We start from the raw sequence: 20,768 nt of genomic DNA on the forward strand, positions 1-20,768 counted from the left end.
ATCAGGTCCCAGTAGTGTATTTTTGATACTGCTTCAACTGCCCGGGGAGTCCTCCTCATAAAATATTCACCCAGGCTGATTCCTTCAAGAGTTTTCCCTGCACTTTCTTCAAGTATTTTTATAGTTTCATGTCTTAAGTTTAAATCTTTTATCCAGTGAGAGTCTATCTTAGTGAGAGTCTATCTTAGTTAATGGTGAAAGATGTGGGTCCAGTTTCAATCTTCTAACTTTCAAACTTGCCAGCCAGTTCACCCAGCACCATTTGTTAAATAGGGAATCTTTTACCCACTGAATGTTTTTAATTGGCTTGTCAAAGATCAAATAATGGTAAGTAGCTGGATTCATCTCTTGGTTCTCTATTCTGTTCCAGACATCTAATTCTCTGTTTTTGTGCCAATACCATGCTGTTTTGATCACTATCGATTTATAGTACAGTCTCTGGTCTGGTAGCGTGATTCCTCCTGCTGTGTTTTATTGCTGAGTAATGTTTTGGCTATTCGAGGTTTTTTTCTGATTCCATATAAAACAAAGTATTATTTTTTCAAGATCTTTAAAATATGTCAATGGAGCTTTAATAGGAATTGCATTAAAATTATATATTGCTTTGGGTAGTATAGACATTTTAACAATGTTGATTCTTCCCAGCCATGAGCATGGTTTGTTTTTCCATTTGTTAACATCTTTAGCTATTTCTTTTCTTAAAGTTTCATAGTTCTCTTTGTAGAGATCTTTCACGTCCTTTGTTAGGTATACTCCCAAATATTTCATCTTCTTTGGCACTACTGTGAATGGAATAGAGTCCTTGACTGTTTTTTCAGCTTGGTTATTGTTGGTATATATAAAGGCTACAGATTTATGGGTGTTGATTTTTTAGCCTGAGACATTGCTGTATTCCTTGATCACTTCTAAAAGTTTAGTAGTAGAATCCCTAGTGTTTTCCAGATATATGATCATATCATCTGCAAAGAGTGAAAGTTTGATCTCTTCTGACCCTTTGTGGCTACCCTTGATCGCCTTTTCTTCCCTAATTGCAATTGCTAAAATTTCCATTACAATGTTAAAGAGCAATGGAGACAATGGGCAACCTTGCCTGGTTCCTGATCTAAGTGGAAATGATTTAAATTTAACTCCATTCAATACGATATTGGCTGTGGGTTTGCTAGATGGCCTCTATTAGTTTAAGAAATGTCCCTTCTATACCAATTTTCTTAAGTGTTCTGATCATGAAGGGATGCTGGATATTATCAAAAGCTTTTTCTGCATCAATTGAAAGAATCATATGGTCCTTATTTTTTTAGTTTGTTTATGTGTTGAATTACATTTATAGATTTACGTATATTGAACCAGCCTTGAGACCCTGGGATAAATCCCACTTGGTCATGGTGTATAATTTTTTTTATGTGTTGTTGGATTCTGTTTGTTAGGATCTTATTGAGTATTTTAGCATCAATATTCATTAGTGATATTGGTCTATAATTTTCTTTTCTTGTTGGGTCTTTCCCTGGTTTGGGGATCAAGGTGATGTTTGCTTCATAGAATGTGTTAGGTAATATTCCTTCTTTTTCTATATTTTGGAAGAGGTTTAGTAATATAGGTACTAGTTCTTCTTTAAAGGTTTGGTAGAATCTGACGTAAAGCCATCTGGTCCTGGGCTTTTCTTTTTAGGGAGATTTTTGTATAGTTGATGCTATTTCAGAACTTGATATAGGCCTGTTCAACATTTCCACTTCGTTCTGGCTAAGTCTTGGTAGGTGGCGTACTTCCAGGTATTGGTCTATTTCTTTCAGATTTTCGTATTTCTGAGAGTAGAGTTTCTTGTAGTATTTGTGGAGGATTTTTTGAATTTCTTTTCCTTCTTCTTTTTTTTTTTTTTTTGTAGAGACAGAGTCTCACTGTACCACCCTCAGGTAGAGTGCCATGATGTCACACAGCTCACAGCAACCTCTAACTCTTAGGCTTCCGTGATTCTCTTGCCTCAGCCTCCTGAGCAGCTGGGACTACGGGTGCCCGCCACAACACCCGGCTATTTTTTTGTTGCAGTTTGGCTGGGGCTGGGTTTGAACCCACCACCCTCGGCATATGGGGTCGGCGCCCTACTCACTGAGCCACAGGTGCCGCCCTGGATTTTTTGAATTTCTGAGGGGTCTGTTGTTATTTCATCATTACCATTTCTGATTGATGAAATTAGAGATTTTACTCTTTTTTTCCAGGTTAGGTTGGGCAAAGGTTTATCTATTTTATTGGTCTTTTAAAAAAAAAAAAACAACTTTTGGATTTATTGATCTGTTGTATAATTCTTTTATTTTCAATTTCATTTAATTCTGCTCTGATTTGGTTATTTCTTTTCTTCTGCTGGGTTTGGGGTTGGAGTGTTCTTCCTTCTCCAGTTGCTTGAGATGTCCCATTAAGCTATTAACTTCCTCTCTTTCCGTTTTCTTGAGGAAGGCTTGCAGTACTATAAATTTCCCTCTTAGGACTGCCTTTGCAGTAGCCCAGAGGTTCTGGTAATTTGTGTCTTGATTGTTGTTTTGTTCCAAAAATTTGGTGATTTCCTTCTTAATCTCGTCTACACCCCATCTATCCTTCAGCATAAGTTTGTTTAGCTTCCATGTTTTTGTATGGGTATGCAGGTTCCTGTTGTTATTGAGTTCAACTTTTATTCCATGATGGTCTGAGAAGATGCAAGGAATAATTTCTGCTTTTTTAAATTTGCTGAGGTTAGATTTGTGGCCTAGGATGTGGTCGATTTTGGAGTATGTTCTGTGGGCTGATGAGAAGAATGTGTATTTAGTTTTGTTGGGATGAAATGTTCTATAGATGTCTAGTAAGTCCAGATGTTGAATGGTTCAGTTTAAATCTAAAATTTCTTTGCTTAGCTTCTTTTTGGAGAATCTATCCAGCACTGCTAAAGGGGTGTTAAAATCTCCAACTACTATAGAACTGGAGGAAATCAAATTGCTCATGTCTGTTAGAGTTTCTCTTATAAATTGAGGTGCATTGTGGATGGGTGCATAAATATTAATAATTGAAATCTCATCATATTGAGTATTACCTTTAACAAATATGAAGTGTCCATCCTTATCCTTCCTTATTTTGGTTGGTTTAAAGCCTATTGCGTCTGCAAATAGGATTGCAACGCCTGCTTTTTTCTGCTTTCCATTTGCCTGGAGTATAGATGACCATCCCTTCACCTTGAGTGTATATTTGTCTTTTTTTTTTTTTTTTTTTTTTTTTATTGTTGGGGATTCATTGAGGGTACAATAAGCCAGTTACACTGATTGCAATTGTTAGGTAAAGTCCCTCTTGCAATCATGTCTTGCCCCCATAAAGTGTGACACACAATAAGGCCCCACCCCTCTCCCTCCATCCCTCTTTCTACTCCCCCCCCATAACCTTAATTGTCATTAATTGTCCTCATATCAAGATTGAGTACATAGGATTCATGCTTCTCCATTCTTGTGATGCTTTACTAAGAATAATGTCTTCCACTTCCATCCAGGTTAATACGAAGGATGTAAAGTCTCCATTTTTTTTAATGGCTGAATAGTATTCCATAGTATACATATACCACAGCTTGTTAATCCATTCCTGGGTTGGTGGGCATTTAGGCTGTTTCCACATTTTGGCAATTGTAAATTGAGCTGCAATAAACAGTCTAGTACAAGTGTCCTTATGATAAAAGGATTTTTTTCCTTCTGGGTAGATGCCCAGTAATGGGATTGCAGGATCGAATGGGAGGTCTAGGTTGAGTGCTTTGAGGTTTCTCCATACTTCCTTCCAGAAAGGTTGTACTGGTTTGCAGTCCCACCAGCAGTGTAAAAGTGTTCCCTTCTCTCCACATCCACGCCAGTATCTGCAGTTTTGAGATTTTGTGATGTGGGCCATTCTCACTGGGGTTAGATGATATCTCAGGGTTGTTTTGATTTGCATTTCTCTAATATATAGAGATGATGAACATTTTTTCATGTGTTTGTTAGCCATTCGTCTGTCATCTTTAGAGAAAGTTCTATTCATGTCTCTTGCCCATTGATATATGGGATTGTTGGCTTTTCTCATGTGGATTAATTTGAGTTCTCTATAGATCCTAGTTATCAAGCTTTTGTCTGATTGAAAATATGCAAATATCCTTTCCCATTGTGTAGGTTGTCTCTTTGCTTTGGTTATTGTCTCCTTAGCTGTACAGAAGCTTTTCAGTTTAATGAAGTCCCATTTGTTTATTTTTGTTGTTGTTGCAATTGCCATGGCAGTCTTCTTCATGAAGTCTTCCCCCAGGCCAATATCTTCCAGTGTTTTTCCTATGCTTTCTTTGAGGATTTTTATTGTTTCATGCCTTAAATTTAAGTCCTTTATCCATCTTGAATCAATTTTTGTGAGTGGGGAAAGGTGTGGGTCCAGTTTCAGTCTTCTACATGTAGACATCCAGTTCTCCCAACACCATTTATTGAATAGGGAGTCTTTCCCCCAAGGTAAGTTCTTGTTTGGTTTATCGAAGATTAGGTGGTTGTAAGATGTTAGTTTCATTTCTTGGATATTTGTCTTTTAATGTAAGAGGCGATTCCTGTATGCAGCAGATATCTGGCTTGAGTTTTTGCATCCAGTCAGCCAACCTGTGCCTTGTTAGAGAACAATTTAAACCATTCACATTAATTGAGAATATTGATAAGCCTTTTGAGAGTCCAGTGGACATTTTTAATCCTTTTGCGACTGTGGAAGTTGGAATTTGATCAAAATTTTCTGGGTGGGTTTACTTTTGTGGTGGAAGATTATGCTGGTCTTTTTTTTTTTTTTTTTTAGAGACAGAGTTTCACTTTATGGCCCTCGGTAGAGTGCCGTGGCGTCACACAGGTCACAGCAACCTCCAATTCCTGGGCTTAAGTGATTCTCTTCCCTCAGCCTCCCGAGTTGCTGGGACCACAGGCGCCCGCCACAACACCCGGCTAGATTATGCTGGTCTTTATGGAGGATAGGTCTGAGAATATCCTGGAGAGCTGGTTTAGTCATGGCAAATTTCTTCAACATGTGAATGTCATTGAAGTATTTAATTTCTCCGTCATAAATGAAACTCGGTTTAGCTGGGTACAGGATCCTGGGTTGAAAGTTATTTATTTTTTTTTTTTTGAGATTAAAAGTCAATGACCATCCTCTTCTAGCTTAAAAGGTTTCAGCAGAGAGATCTGCAGTTATTCTGACATTCTTGCCCTTGTAGGTGATGGTTTTCTTTCGTCTGGCTGCTTTCAGAATTTTCTCCTTCATATTAACTTTAGTGAAATTGATTATGATGTGTCTGGGGAATGTTCTATTTGGGTTGAGTCATGCTGGAGTTCTGAAACTGTCAGCTATCTGAATTTCAGAATCTCTTGGCATGTCTGGAAAGTTCTCCTTCATAATCTCATGGAGAAGAGACTCTATGCCTTGTGAAGCCACTTCGTCACTTGCGGGGATCCCTCTAAGATGAATATTGGTTTTCTTCGAATTATCCCAGAGCTCTCTGAGAGAGTGATCTGTTTTTGCCCTCTATTTCTCTTCCTCTTTGAGAGTTTGGGAGTGTTCGAAAGCTTTGTCTTCAATGTCAGAAATCCTTTCCTCTGCTTGCTCCATTCTGTTACTGAGGGATTCTACTGTGTTTCTCAGATCTTTGAGGGATGCAACTTCTTGTCTCAATGTGTCAAAATGTTTGGTCATTTGGTCTTTGAATTTGTTGAATTCTTGAGATATCTTTTGGGTTACTGCTTGGAATTCTAATTCAATCTTATTTGCTATCCAGATTCTGAATTCGATTTCTTACATCTCAGCTATTTGTTTGTGCATGGGATCTTGTGCTGTGTTTCCCCTATTGATCCTTGGGGGAGTTGATCTACTCTGATTATTCATATTGCCAGAGTTTTTCTGTTGATTTCGCCTCATGATTGTTTTTCACCATTGCCTCTGGCCGTCCTCAGAGTTGGGGAGTTATCTCTCCAAGATTAGACCCCAGCGGGATCACTCTATTGTTGCTGGATCTTTGTAGGGAGTGACCCTGTGTAGTTCCTTTGGGGCTGCCCCAGCCAGGGAGTTCTGGTTGTGGAAGCAGCTCCGGAGTGTGACACACCCAGATCCAGCAGCAGGGCAGGAGGTAGTTCGCATGGTTCTAGGAGTGCCTGGTGCCCAGTGACTTTGGCACAGAGAGCCCAAGGCTCCAGCAGTCTCTGGCCAGGAAAAGGGCTCTGCACAGAGGCAGGGAGGGCTCCAGAGGGCACGTGGCTACCAGAGTCCCTGGCCAGATGAGCAGGCTGGTGTGGAGGCAGGGAGGGTACAGGAGGGAGGTCGCAGTGTTGGACGGCTCCTGTAGTTCTTGGTCAGGGCATGTGGAGGCCCGGCGGGCGCAGGTCGCAGGTCATGGCACAGCTCTTATGGAGGTCCGGATGGTGCCAAGCCTAGGAGTTTGAGGTTGCTATGAGCTGTGACGCCACGGCACTCTACCCAGGGCAATAGCCCAAGGCTCCAGGATGCCAAAACCGGTCTCACTCCGTCCCTGAGGATTAAGGCTGTAAGGCAGCTCAGTCCACACCTTCAGGCTGCTCAGTCACTATGTTACTAGCTCACACCCAATCCTTGCTCTGTGACCCTGAGGGCAGAGCTTGCTGGTTCAGTTCTCTCACAATGGCTCCCTGCGGCCCATAGCCAAACACTATTAGCTCCGTCCAGCTCAGTGGCTTAGTCTGGGGCCCTACACAATGCCCAAAGTTCTCCACACTCCTGCTCAAGCTCTCCCCAAGGCAGTTCAACTGAGTTGCAAGTCCAAAAACACCGAAACAGTTCACAGGTAAGGCTTTTCTGGTTTACAGTCTCGCTGCTGCTTGTACTTACAGCTGCCAGCGGGATTAGGTCAATTGAACACATGCAACCATTTGCCAGTTTTCCACTGTTTTTGTCCTCCTCTTGGGGTCCAGATGTTCCTTGCTGGCTCCCTGCTGCCACCACCAAGTTGAAGCCAGAGCCGGAGGGAGCCTGGAGAGCACCTTCATCATCTATTTTTAATGCTGAAGTGTTTGACCCAATGTATAAATCTATTCTCAGTTTAACTTTATTTTCCCCATTCCTTCTTGAGTAAAATGACCTTTATGATCACTTGGAATACCTTGATGAGAATTATGGAGCTGATCCATATTGTTACCTGAGATCTCCTTATTTCTATAGTACCTGTTAGTTATTGCTGAATTTGTGCAGAGCTCTATTACATTCAGACACTTAAACCTATGGAGACTAGCTATCTTTGTCTTTACCATGAGCATAAGTACAGGGGCCTTTGCACTTTGAGCATACCTAGTAAAGGGCAAGTGTAGTTTCTTGTGAGGACATAGGAGTAAAGTTTGGAATGGTTGATTGGGTAATAATACTTAAGACTAGGCTAAGAATATGAAATGGGGTTGTGCAATGTGGCAGCCCTCCCAAACATCTTAAATTCAACAGATCCAAAAAGGAATCCAGAATCACCTGAATATTCCACCTTAAGCTTCTTCTCCTAGTGATCTAACTTCTTTTAATAGTACATTAAATGTAATATTTTTCGGTCCGTTTTCTAGGCTTAATTAGCTACTTAAAAAACTGTACTCTTATTTCTTCATATTAATCAAATTGTATTCTATTTAATGTTTTATTTCAACAGACTACTAGAACTTTCAACAGTTTTTTGACCTCAAAAGAAATGATAAAAAACTTTAAAAATGTATTTCATTTCATATTATACAAAGAAATAGAATTTGGAAGAATAATTCATGCTGTTTCAGATTTTTATAATACATATACATTTTAATAGCTAATCAACTCTTAAGTATATATTTGATAGTAAATAGATCTGTTAGCAAATCTGAACTCATTTGAAATATTGATTAGCTGGTTTATAGTTAGTTTATTTGGTTGCAAGGAAATCTATTGTAAGCAAATTATAATAGATAGCAAATAACAGCAAATTATGCACTCTGTTTCTGGTTATTTTCATACATTTTTGATCATGGTGAAGAATCATAGTTATTGAATTTAAAAATGACAGTGTTTAAAATCACTCTATGACTACAGCACGCTAAAATAAATGTTAAAGGTATAACCCTATAATTTGCAACTTCAGAATAATGGAAATTTTTTTTTTTGAGACAGAGCCACAGGCTGTCACCCTGGGTAGAGTGCAGTGGCATCACAGCTCACAACAACCTCCAATTCCTGGGCATAAGTGATTCTCCTGCTTCTACCTCCCAAGTAGCTGGGACTACAGGCGCCTGCCACAACGCCTGGCTATTTTTTGGTTGCAGCCATCATTGTTGTTTGGTAGGCTTAGGCTGGATTCCAATCCGCCAGCTCAGCTGTATGTGGCTGGTGCCTTAGCTGCTTGAGCCACAGGTGCCGAGCCAACAATGGAAATTTTTAATGATGGATTTCAGTGCTTTCTTCTAACCTTTGGATTTGTGAGACTGGTAAATCATGAGTCCTGAGAGTCTTAGAATTTTCATGCATTTAAAATATATGTCTTCAAAGCATCTAAGAATATGTTAATAGTTATTCAAATATGAGAATGAAACTAAAATCTTGGTTCATAATTCTTAATAAATCATTACTTGGAGGCATGGTAGTATCCTTCTGACTTGTTTTTGTTTTATTTTGATAGATTTAGGGGTACAAGTGGTTTGGGGTTACATGGATGAATTGTATTTCAGTCTGGCTTTTTTTTTTTTTTTGGGACAAAGAGTCTGACTTTGTTGCCCTCAGTAGAGTGCTATGGAGTCATAGCTCACAGCAATCTCAAATTCTTGGGCTCAAATGATTTTCTTGCCTCAGCCTCCCACGTAGCTGGGACTACAGGCGCCTGCCACAATGTGTGGCTATTTTTTAGAGACGGAGGTGAAGTCTTCCTCTGGCTGAGGCTGGTCATGAGCTCAGGCGGTCCACCCGCCTCTGCCTCCCAGAGTGCTAGGATTACAGGCATTAGCCACCCTGCCTAGCCTCAGTCTGGACTTTAGTGTACCCTTACTTAAATGGTATACGTTGTCCTCCTGACTTTTTAAAGGAAGCCCCAAAGCTGATTGTCAGCATGCCTGTGTTTCTTTATCTGAATATTTTGTCATTCAGTTACACAAGTAACAATGACATACCAAAATGTACAGAATCATTATTAGTTTTAAGTTGGCTTCCAAATTGAAAAAAGAAAAAAAATCTTGGAATTCACTAAAAGAACATATAATAAAGTTTATATATTGATTTTGAGAAAGTGTATATCCTGGTGTATTTCAGTCTAATCTTTTCTTTTACATTTATGATTTACAAGTTTGTTATTCAACTGTATAATAAATGAACAAAACATTTATGTCCTTAACATGTATTTATTTTTTGTCAAACATACATTAAAAATGGATTCAAATTTATATTAGCAATTTTATTAGTTTAAGAATTCCATTATACTTTTAAAAAAACCTATGGATATGAGACCGAAGCCAAACACACTCATAGTAACAGCTTTTCACAATTCTTGGTAAAGTTTCAATCTCATGTTTCTTATCTGTAACATGAGCTAATTCTACCACACTGGGTTATTGAAGAAATTATGCTGTGAGATGACTTTGTAAAAAAAAAAACAAAAACAAACTCTTATTTTCTACACCTAAGAATCATTAATATAATCACTTTCTTAATCAGAGATTCCCCCTTAGCTATTTCCTTTAAGAAGGGATTAAGTTTGTGGCGGGCGCCTGTAGTCCCAGCTGCTCGGGAGGCTGAGGCAAGAGAATCGGGTAAGCCCAAGAGTTAGAGGTTGCTGTGAGCCGTGTGACGGCATGGCACTCTACCCGAGGGCGGTACAGAGAGACTCTGTCTCTACCAAAAAAAAAAAAAAAAAAAAAAAGAAGGGATTAAGTTTTCCTTCTAGCAGGCAGCATATAATGGCATGCCAAAATCTTCTTAGTCCTGTTAGGGATTGAGCCAGTCAGAAGCTGAGCTTCTGTCTCTGTGAGGGCTGGTCTATTTCCAGTTCACCTCTATCCTTCTGGGTGATAGACCTGGAGGGATCCCAAGCTATGAGTATGTACCAGGGCTTCTTGATGGGGGCCCCCCGACTCCTACTTTTGTCCTCTCCTTCACTCACTGTCCTGTCCTCCACTCAATGCCTGCAAAATTGCTAAAAGTACCGCTCTACTTCTCAGTTTCCCAGCTGCTGCTTTTGGTCCATTTCTTAGCCTTTAAGACATTGCTTGCTAATTAGTAAGTGCTTCAAGAAGAAAAGTAGTGCCAAATATAATCTCTCAGTTTCCAGATCTAGGCCCTTCAAGTTCTTGCTGTTGTGATAGTTTTCCAATAACTTGAAACAGATTTTAAAAATATTTTCTGCCAGCTTTTCTAGTTTTTATAGTGAGAAAATTGGTTTGCAGTTAGCTAATCTTCCTTTATCAAAGGTGGAGAACTGACCTTGGAATAACTCATTTAACTTCTTTGAGCCTCACTTTTCTCATCCATAAAATAATGATTCTAACAACATTTATCATGCTAGTATTATTGGGGGGATCAAGTAAAATAATCAAGTAGAAACTGTATGGTACAGAAATATTATATGTTCTGTGTGGTCCCAAATACTTATATGCTTTCCTCTTATGAGGAAACGAGGCATCTGAAAGTGAAATCATTGAACATTTTAAATCTAGCCCCATTTAAGAATTGCAATTCAATGAGGCTAGTCATGGGATGAACTCGTCAGTGGCATGTACATAGTTGAAATACATGAAACATCTCAACACTTCCAAGAAATTGTATTAAGGGATATAACATAATAATATAGCTGTAGGGTAAAGTATTAATGCATGTACATTCAAGGGGTGAAATCCAAAGACAGTTGCATTCTCCCAAACCCTCCATTAAAACTGGCTCTGCAGGTAGTTCTCAGGTTGCTTTCTTGTTTTCTGCTTACTCAGAGATAATAAAAAGTATTTAGTTTTTTCTAATCTTTCTCATTTTAATATTTAAAAAGTCCAGTCCTTAGTAAAAATTTATAAAAATCAAACTTTAAGGTTAAAGCTTTTCTCCTCCTCTGGAACTGAGAAAGAAGGGGTGTGCTTAGCTTCTTCATGTCCTTCTTCCTCCTTCCACACTCATTAGGATGTTTTGGACTCTCCCTGGGTTGGGGAGTGGTAGTGGGAAGGAGAGGTAAGGAGTAGGAAAATTCATTTTGGTCTGATACTGTTGTGAATTGGCATCAGTGTTTTCTGTACTTGGTAAGTATTTAATGCTGACTCCTTCTTGTGTGTTTTGGAAGACTTCTCCACCTCCTTATTTCTTTTTTTTTTTTGTAGAGACAGAGTCTCACTTTATGGCCCTCGGTAGAGTGCCGTGGCCTCACACAGCTCACAGCAACCTCCAACTTCTGGGCTTAAGCGATTCTCTTGCCTCAGCCTCCCAAGTAGCTGGGACTACAAGCGCCCGCCACAACGGCCGGCTAACCACCTCCTTATTTCTTGGGATCTCTCTCTCTCTTTTTTTTTTTTTTAGGTCCACCAAACTTTGTCAGAAGGCCAGTGATTTTGGAGATCTCAGGATCTCCTAATGTGGGTATATGGTGTATATTATCTTTCTGACTGGGCTGTTGAATTCATCTCTCTCAGCCTCAAGGAAATTTAGTGGTCAGCTGGGCTGTGGGTGTTACTTCACCCCTCTAGAAATTCCTCTGGACAGGGTTTAACACCATTCCCCTGCCGATTTGCTCATGCATGGTAAACATTCACATGGGAGATACTCAGTTTTATTTATCTTGAAAAACTCTGGGCATGAAATACCTGCCCAAAGCATCAATCTCTCGTTCCTCAACTATCAGAGCATTATTTAGCCACAAGCCCTGGGATTTGTCACCATGAACAGTAGTCTTCCTGAGTCCCAAGCTCTTAGTGGCTCTGCTCAGAAGCACCTTTCCTTAGACAAGTGCTAAATGGGATCCACATTGACAACAGCAATCCACATATCCTGTTAGAACTCTCTCTAGTCTCTCCAATCTTTTTCATAGATTGGCAGTCATACACTGGTTTCTAGACATCTGCTTCCCAACTTCTGCTTTGATGGTGTTGCCCCTCACTTTCTAAAGTGGGAGTAATTGGCACTTCCTTCCTTCAAGTCTCCTCCAAAACTGAGATGGGAAGGGGCCCATTTTTACATCCCATTACACAAGCTTAAAAGGAATCCTCAAAACAAAAAAAGCCCATTCTTATAAAACAGCAGGCATGGTAAAGTTTTTGCACATTGAGGTCTCTGGAGAATGAAGAGCTGCTTTGCGTCTCTAAAAAAAGATGCATTTTTCCTAGTACGGCCATGTTTTCACTTTGCCACAGGCTGGAGAGGCCAAGGTGAGGCGCTGCCCTCAAGCGGTCTTACAGGCAGAAACACCAAGGAGGGATGGAGGGAAGGAAATGCAAAGAACTGTGAGACAATTCCCAGTTGCTCCCATGCATAAATGATGCGTGGAGTCTTTCTCATCTGGCGATATAGAGGATGCTGATTCAGGGGCTAACTGCCTGAACGCGGATTACCATCTTTAATGTGTGACCCCATTTGTTCTATATTCCCAATAGGCATTGCCACATTTTCCTTCAGGAAAATTGTACTTATTTAATAAAGCCATTTAATATGAAAATGTTCGTTCGGTGGACATTATCCAGTCAATATTGACATATTTTACTGAAAATTAGTGTCGCGAGGTGGAAGTGTCCGCTCGGTGCCAGGCGCCACACCAGCGACCAAGACACTCTCCCCGATTTTGCAAACGCACACCAAAGCGGGCGCAAGACAGGACCGCCTAAGACACCAGACAGGGAGGGCCCTTTCCAGCCCTCAGGCTCAGTTTCCACCCCAGTCAAATGATATAGTACAATTCTTGCCTTGTCAGCCCCCGTGGGTTGGTGTGGGACGCCGAGAGACAGAAACTAGAAGGAGCTTTGTGAACTGTGGAGCGTAGTGCACCTCTATGGAATTATTTCTAAAAATAAATAGTGCAAGGGGAGGGAGACAGACGCCGGGGGCGAAGACGCCACAGCGCTCTCAGAGCTGGCGACTTGGACCGGCTGCTGGGTGCCGGAGGCCCCAGAACTTGGCCTACCGCCGCTCCCTCCGCCAACCTTCAACCTGCGCGCTCCTCTGCCCGCCTCCGCCAGCCACCCTCCGCCCCCGCGCCGGCACCACCCCCACAGGGCCTGCCCCTCCCACCCCTAGACTCCGCCCCACTTGCCCCGCCCCCGAGGGCCCCGCTCCTCACCGTCCCTCCTCCCGTTGCCAATTCCGACCATTGCCGGGGTCCCCTCGTCTCGGGCCCCGCCTCCGCGCGGGCCCTCCCGGAAGCCCGGCGGCGTGTACACGCATGGAGCGCGAGCCACGCGCCTCCGAGGCCGCCCCCGCGGCGGCCGCGCTCTTCGCCTGGGTACGTGACTCCGCCCCCGGGCCGGGGCTGGAGCTGGGGGCTGCGGAAAGCCGGGGCACCGGCCTTGACGTGGGTGGTTGCAGGGGCAGAGAGGCCGAGGTCCCAGCCGGGTTCTGGGTTGGAAGATCCTGGCCTGGGAGCTGAGAGGAGGCGGGGAAAGAAGTGTCTTCACGGGGTGACTTAGGGGCGTACTAGCTGGTGGGGTCGGGACCGGAGAACCTGCTCCCAGGGCCGGGTGTATGGTTCCGCGGGAGCCTTCCGGCCCAGACAGCACCTGGGGAAACAGCGTGGAGGGCTCAGTGGAGAGAGGATTCGCCAGGTCCCAGAGCCCTGTTAGGGCCACCTGTGCCCCTGATCTCCTCATTCTTGGAGGATGGAGGCCCTTTCTCCGCCCCACCCCAGCCTGGCGGGAGCATCCTTTGGATGTGAGGCCTGCCGCGTTTGGCTTGCACTAGCAGACCCTGCATATTTGCCGATGCTGTGCTGTTACTGGATCCTGACTGTGTTTGGGGTGTGGGAGTCTCGGTGTTGGTTTGGCGGGAGCATTGAGAGGGACAGGGTCATCTATGTGTGGCTGGGATAGAGGAGGGTTTGTGCAGGGGAGTGTGACAGGCAGCCGACCAGCATACAGAGACATAAGCAGATGTGTCTGGTGGTTATTCATAGCAGTATCCCAATTGTAGTGACTTGTTTGTTAATATCAGCCTTCCTAGGTAGAATGTAAATGTCTTAAGGGTAGGTCCTGTGGCTGTCTGGTTCACAGTGCCTCCTGTCGTGCCTGGCACATTATAGGTCCCAAGTAGACCTTTGTTGACTAGTGAATGAATGAATGAATGAGTACCGGTGTGCCCAGCTATATGCTTGTGTTTGGAGAAATACACAAGAGTGAAAGACTTCCAGCTCTTGGTTTGGAGGAGGGTAACATTATAACCTACATTGCTGTTAAAAGACCAAGTTTTAGGAGAGGTAATTATCAATACAAGGCAGCACTTGTTGAATGTAGGGCTGTAGTTGTAAGAAGGGAGAGAGCGTGGTGTATCTTGAGGTAGTCTGGCTGGCTGAGCATCTTCTGAGGTGGCACTTGAGCTGTGGTGGAGTTGGGAAGTGAATGTGTGCTGAATGCTGTCTCTGGCTATTTTTTTTTTTTTTTTTTTTTGCCTCTGTCTTTTTCCAGGCTAGAAACCGGCATCTGTGTGGATGGAGGAACCGTGGGACAGACAAAGCCTTTCAGATATGGCCTTGTCTGTACTGAAGCAGAAATATTGTTAAGCCTCACCCCACTGCTGTGCTTGGAGGCCTGATGGTGTGTTTTTCCTGCTGCAAAATCCTTCTGTGTGTGTGCACGCACGCATGTGTGTTAGTCTTCTGGGGCTACTATAATGAAATACCATAGACTAGGACTAGGAGGCTTAAACAACAGAAATTGATTTTATTTCTTTTTGAGACAGAGTCTCACTATGTTGCCCTGGGTAGAGTGCTGGGGCGTCACAGCTCACAGCAACCTCAAACTCTTGGGCTTAAGCGATTCTCTTGTCTCAGCCTCCCAAGTAGCTGGAACTACAGGTGCCTGCCACAACACCTGGCTATTTTTTGGCTGTACTTGTTTGGCAGGCCCAGGCTGGGTTTGAACCTGCCAGCTCTGGTGTATTTGGCTGGTACCCTTGCTGCTGAGCTATAGGCGCTGAGCCCAGAAATTGATTTTCTCACAGTTCTGGAGGCTAGAAGTCCCAAGTTCAAGGGGTGAGTAGGTTTGGTTTCTCCTGAGGCTTCTCTCTTTGCCTTGCAGATGGCTGCCCTCTTACTGTGTCCTCACATGGCTTTTTCTTTGTATATGAGCATCCCTGGCAACTTTTCTTATAAGGAAACCAGTCATAGTAGATTAGGGATCCACATTAATTACCTCATTTAACCTTAATTACCTCTTTAAGGGCTCTGTCTCCAAATACAGTAACATTTTGAGGTACTGGAGGTTAGGGCATCAACATGAATCTTAGGGGCATATATTTTCACTCTATAACAAGGGGATTCACCTTGTGTGTGTGAGTATACCTGGAGTGCTTGTAAGGAAGGGAGGCAAATAAGAGTTGTCATAGATTGTATTAACTTTTCCTTCCTCTTGCTTTAACCTGAGTTTAAGGCCTCTTGCGGCATTGCAAAAATATGTACTATAATTTGAGCCCCACAGTGCTTGTGTCTTAATTATTTTTCCTTTACATGTCCAATAGCCTGCAACTCTGGTAATGGGGCAGCCACAGCGATCTCCGGGGTAATTAACAAATCCTATCCATATATACTCCACCCTGTGTGACAGTCTTTCATAGGGACTCATAGGGCCTTAACATTCGTTTGCCATATGAGTATACGCACATCTTCGCTGTGCCATTCCACTTTCAGATGCAGGAGAAACAGTAATGAACAAAACAAAGTTCTCTGCCCTCATGGAGTTTACTTTTTAGTAGGGGAGGTAGATGGTAAACAGAAAGTAAATATATAATACAATGTCAAGGAGTGATATGAAGGAAAATAAAGCAGGGTTAGATGGGGTTGTACAGTAAGTCTCTGCAAGGTAAACTCTGGGCTGGTTAACTGTATTTATTTTTTTTCCTTAGAGATATATAAGGTATAGTGCAAGTTTCTTACTCAGCTTTATAACTGGAAAGTTAGCTAACCTCTCTGAGCCTTAGTTTCTTCATCTGTAAAATGGGAGTGATGATAATGCCTTTCTCCCTGGTGGTTGTGAAGACTAAAGGTGAATGCCCAGTACAGAGAGAAGCACTCAGTGATTGGTAGCTAATATTGCCCCTGAGAGCCTCTGTGACCTGTGCCCTGCCTTGGTCTTCCATCGTGGAGTCCTTACAGCACAGAGTGTCTGTGAAAAGGACTGTAAGGACAAGGATTTTGTGTGTACGTATGTGTGTATTGTTTGTAATTACATCACTTCCTCACTTATATGTCTTCAAAAACAAACATATTTCTAAGATTTTACTTCTTATCTCTGAGAAAAACCAGCTAGAAATAGATAGTTGAAGAAATAAGGTTTTCTGCAACCTTAAGATTCTCTATCCAGGGATAGAGAATCCCTTATCTTCAATTCTAAATACAAAAAACTCTGAAAACCCCAAATTTACTTCACATAAGGCTATTTATAGTCTTGGCCCACTTCTTGTATTTGTACTTTTTACTGCAGAAATATTACTGTTTTACATCAGTATATGTGAGATTTATATATGTGTGTATGAATGCATTATATATATATATCATATACAGGCGCACACATACACACTGTATTACTTTTCTGAAATCTATAAAAGTCTGAATCTGAATTACCTCTGGCTGGAAGGGTTTCAGCTTAGAGATTATGGACTTTTGTTGTGTCATGACAATTATAGACATGTTGCTACCAAGGGGAAATCCCTTCCTTTATAGGACTCTCACCATGTGCATCTTGGAATCATTAAACATTGTACTTGGAAAGGCCTTTAGAGATCATTGCCAACCTCTTTTGCTGTACAAATGCAATAATGATGCTTTAGGGCACAAAATCCTTAGCTAACTTTAAGTCATTGCCGGTTTTCTTAGCAAGGGTGTGGGGAAAGGGATAAGAACTAGTTCTGGGGTGTTTCCTACCCACTTTGTTACCATTTCACCCTCATTTGTTCTTTCCTTATCCTCCCTAGATAATTAGTTTTTGCTGGAAGGAATCCCTATCCTGTCTCCAAAGGCAATGTGGGGGCTGGAGCATTAAAAGAGAAAGATGAGGACTATATTTCCTTGGATAAGCTGTGGATGCTAAGGGCTCCTTTAAATGTCATTCATGTGTTATGAAGATGGGGTCACTATCTAAATAGAGGTTGCATGTAACAACCTCTTAAGAATGAGCCTATAAAATCTGTTAACAGGCTCTGAGAAGTATGTCAAGAGTGAGGACGATAGGGACAGGTACATAGATCTTGACAACTGTGGTTCCTACACTTTTTCATTCTTGGTCCTTGGCTTATTTTATCCCTAGGGTGCAAACAGCTATGGGCAACTTGGCCTTGGCCATAAGGAAGATGTGCTTTTGCCCCAGCAACTGAATGACTTCTGCAAACCTAGGTGTGTCAGGAGGATCACCGGAGGAGGGGGCCATTCTGCAATTGTGACAGGTAACTTCTTTCAAAAATAGCCACTCTTTTTCTTATTTAGACATTTCCCCCTGGGATTTATTTTGCCATCTTTTAGCCCTTTGTGTTTTGCAGGGGAAAACATCTTTTTGAAAGAGCCAAATCAGAGAATTCTCTATTGTCAGAGCTAGGACATCAGTGATCTTTTAAGCCACGCCCATCTCCCCCCTCCATTGTTTACTTAAGGTCACAGGGCAAATTAGTGGCAGAGTTACAACATGTATTTTATACCACATATTGCTGTCTAACTTTCACATTTGAGTTAGAAGTCTTTGTGATTAGATTGAATATTCCTTGAAGGGGAGAATCTTGTTATTTTCCTAATTTTCCCTCACAGTACTTAGGATACTATTTAACAAGTGCTACAAGTGCTATAATATTGCAAAGGAGGGCATATTGCATCTGGTTAAGTGCATGAGCTCTGGAATCAAAATGTCTGGGTTTAGATCCTGGTTCTGTGACTTATAAACTATGTGGCCTTGGGCAGATAATCCCCGTGCGCTGTAGCTTCCTCTCTTGATACATGAAGATAATATGGAAGATAAGTTAAGAGGGATACATTATGACTTTCATAGGACCTTGGTGCTTTTGCCTTTATGGACCCCTTTTTTCATGAAGAAATATTAAAAATTATATTTTATAACTGTATTGGTATAATGATGAATACAATCCAGGCTGGATTTAGTATTACTCATGCATTGTGACTACATTATTTTTTCTCATTTTAAGAGAATTTAAAATTAAGCCACTCTCATGGACCTCTAAAAGTATTTTGGGCCTAGACACCGTGCCTAAAGGATAAGTCAGCCCCAAATGTAAAGCTCTTAGGACACCGTATCTGGTACCTCCTAAATGTTGGATAAACGTTAGCTTTTCTTGTTCAGTAGATGTTCAACTTGGTGATTGATTGGCCGTTGCTCCAGGACTTGGAGTTTCCAGTTAGGCATTAGATTTGAGGCTCTTGGCTCTATGTTGTTTGGCTCCAGAACATATTAGCATAGAATTTGGCTTATTAACTTGGGTGAGAAAAAAAGTTGTTCGTCTGTGACTTCAAGTAGTTAATGAAATCTTTTTGTTCACGTTAGCAGTTGTGTTTTCTCCTGTGTATACTATCACCAAAAGCTTTTGTATTTTGCAGATGGAGGAGGCCTTTTTGTTTGTGGCCTGAACAAAGATGGGCAACTGGGGCTTGGTCACACAGATGATGTCTTGTATTTTACCCCCTGCAAATCCCTCCTTGGCTGTGCCATCCAACAGGTGGCCTGTGGCTGGGATTTTACCATTATACTCACAGGTGAGTTTACTCCTAGGTACCTTTGCTACCAGAAAGGCTTTGGATGAAAAGGGCATATTGGTGTTGACGACTGATTAAATAAAAGCCTCTTTGCTCTTAAAAAACACAAATCCTTTCTCCAGTTGTTAAGGAATGTTGTGGGGTGCCAGGAGAGGTTTTGTTTGCCCCTTTTTTTTAAAACAAATTTTATAGATTTAGGGAGTAGAAGTATAGTTTTGTTATTAGGATATATTGTGTCATGGTGAAGTCTGGACTTTTAGTGTAGCCATCATCACTCCTACCCGCTAAGTGGTTTCCATCTGCAAGGAGAGATTTAACAGTAAAGAAGATTAGGATTGGGCTGGAAAACTTTTGCTATAGACCAGGGAATGGACTAGATCACCTTTGGTGGTTTCTTCCTGTCCCAAAAGTTCATCATAGCTGTGTGCCTGGGCTAGCTGGCCAGCTGTGGCAGGCAGTAAGGGTACTCATGAGGAATATAGTATGGAAATGAGGAAGTAGAGGTTGCCACAGCGGTGATGGCAGCTTTTTCCCACTGAGGGATTTTTTTTTCCTTTTAAATAAATAGGGTTGGGCAGAATTGTTTGGTTTCTATGAAGGCAAGTAGCAGAACAGGATGTAGAAGGGTATGGTCAAAGGGTTAATAGAATAATATTCTTGGGAGCAGCTGCAGTACTTCCTTTGCCAGCAGACTTCTGTTCCCTTGAAGCAGTTTTGACCTCTCTGACCCACTTTGCCCTGTCTAGCTGGTCATTCTTGACTTAAAGGACCATGTATGATTTCTGACCATGCAGTGTCTTTGTCATAGTCCTCTGGGAAGAGCATCTTCTGACCATTTCACTCTTTTGCCTCAAACCCTGTGGATTCTCATGTGCACACCTCACATTCCTAGCTTTTTTTTTTTGGCTGGGGCTGGGTTTGAACCCACCACTTCTGGCATGTGGCGCTGGCGCCCTACCCCTTTGAGCCACAGGCACCACCACATTCCTAGCTTTTTAAGCACATGGCCTTCTATAACTTTTCACTACCTACCTCTGTTGCTTGTCTGTTGTTCTCCACTCTCCTTGTACTTTTCTTTCTCATAGTACTAAGCTGTACATGATCTCCTTGTCTGGACCAGCCCCTGTTGTCTATCTGATGAACTCTTATTATTATTTTTGAGACAGTGTCTCCCTGTGTTGCCCGAGCTAGAGTGCAGTGGTGTCATCATAGCTCACAGTAACCCCAAACTCCTGGGCTCACATAATCCTCCTGCCTCAGCCTTCTGAGTAGCTGGGACTATGAGCATGTGCCACCATACCCAGCCTGTCTGATGAACACTTACCCATCTTTAAAACCCTATTCAAGCATGCTATTCTCTTCTGTGAGGAATGTAATTACGAGAATCTAAATAATAGCCATCATTTATGAAGTGCTTTTCATAAGTGTGGGCCTGTGTTGGGGTTTTAGGGAGTCAGTAGATAATTCTATTTCTTGCTCACCTTTGGAACCAGTTGTGAGAAAGGCATAGAGCAATCAAAGTTGGAGATCCAACTATCAGCCTGATGAAGGCTAAGTTGGAGGACAGAGTCAATTATGAGCCCAAGTGGTTCTGGTCCAAACTTACCCCCCAAACTCTAGGCCTCCCCGCAGGGAAAACCTTTACTGTATGTTAGCCCAGAATGCCTGAGAGGAAGGTGCCAAGTCACACATGTGCTTTCCCTTTCCCCAAACTCACTAATTGGTTAGGTGACCCCTTGTCCCTTAGAAAGCAGTGAGTAAAAGGAAGGACAGGGAGAAAGGCAGGAATGTTACAATAATGGCAATTCTGTTACGGTAACATGAGAAGTGGAGAGTAAGTGTCTTCCTAGGCACTGGGCTAAATGTCCTACACAGATCATCTGTCATCAATGAGAGA

General features: G+C 42.1%; 1 protein-coding gene across 8 annotated transcripts in view; it reads left to right on the plus strand.

Moving 5' to 3' along the window:
* The first annotated feature begins 13,281 nt into the window (after nt 1–13,281).
* Nucleotides 13,282–20,768, plus strand: part of SERGEF (secretion regulating guanine nucleotide exchange factor) — a 261,804-nt gene continuing 254,317 nt past the window's right edge. For 7 of the 8 annotated variants that reach the window (XM_053561632.1, XM_053561635.1, XM_053561634.1 and 4 more), the window contains exons 1-3: nt 13,286–13,414; nt 17,424–17,559; nt 18,716–18,871. In XM_053561632.1, the coding sequence (XP_053417607.1) occupies nt 13,355–13,414; nt 17,424–17,559; nt 18,716–18,871 (352 nt within the window). In that variant the 5' untranslated portion in view covers nt 13,286–13,354. Of the gene's footprint in view, nt 13,415–17,423; nt 17,560–18,715; nt 18,872–20,768 lie in introns of all 8 variants that reach the window. The other variant, XM_053561636.1, reaches the window with a different exon arrangement.

Source organism: Nycticebus coucang, chromosome 14 (genome assembly GCF_027406575.1).
Source record: "Nycticebus coucang isolate mNycCou1 chromosome 14, mNycCou1.pri, whole genome shotgun sequence".
NCBI lineage: Eukaryota > Metazoa > Chordata > Mammalia > Primates > Lorisidae > Nycticebus > Nycticebus coucang.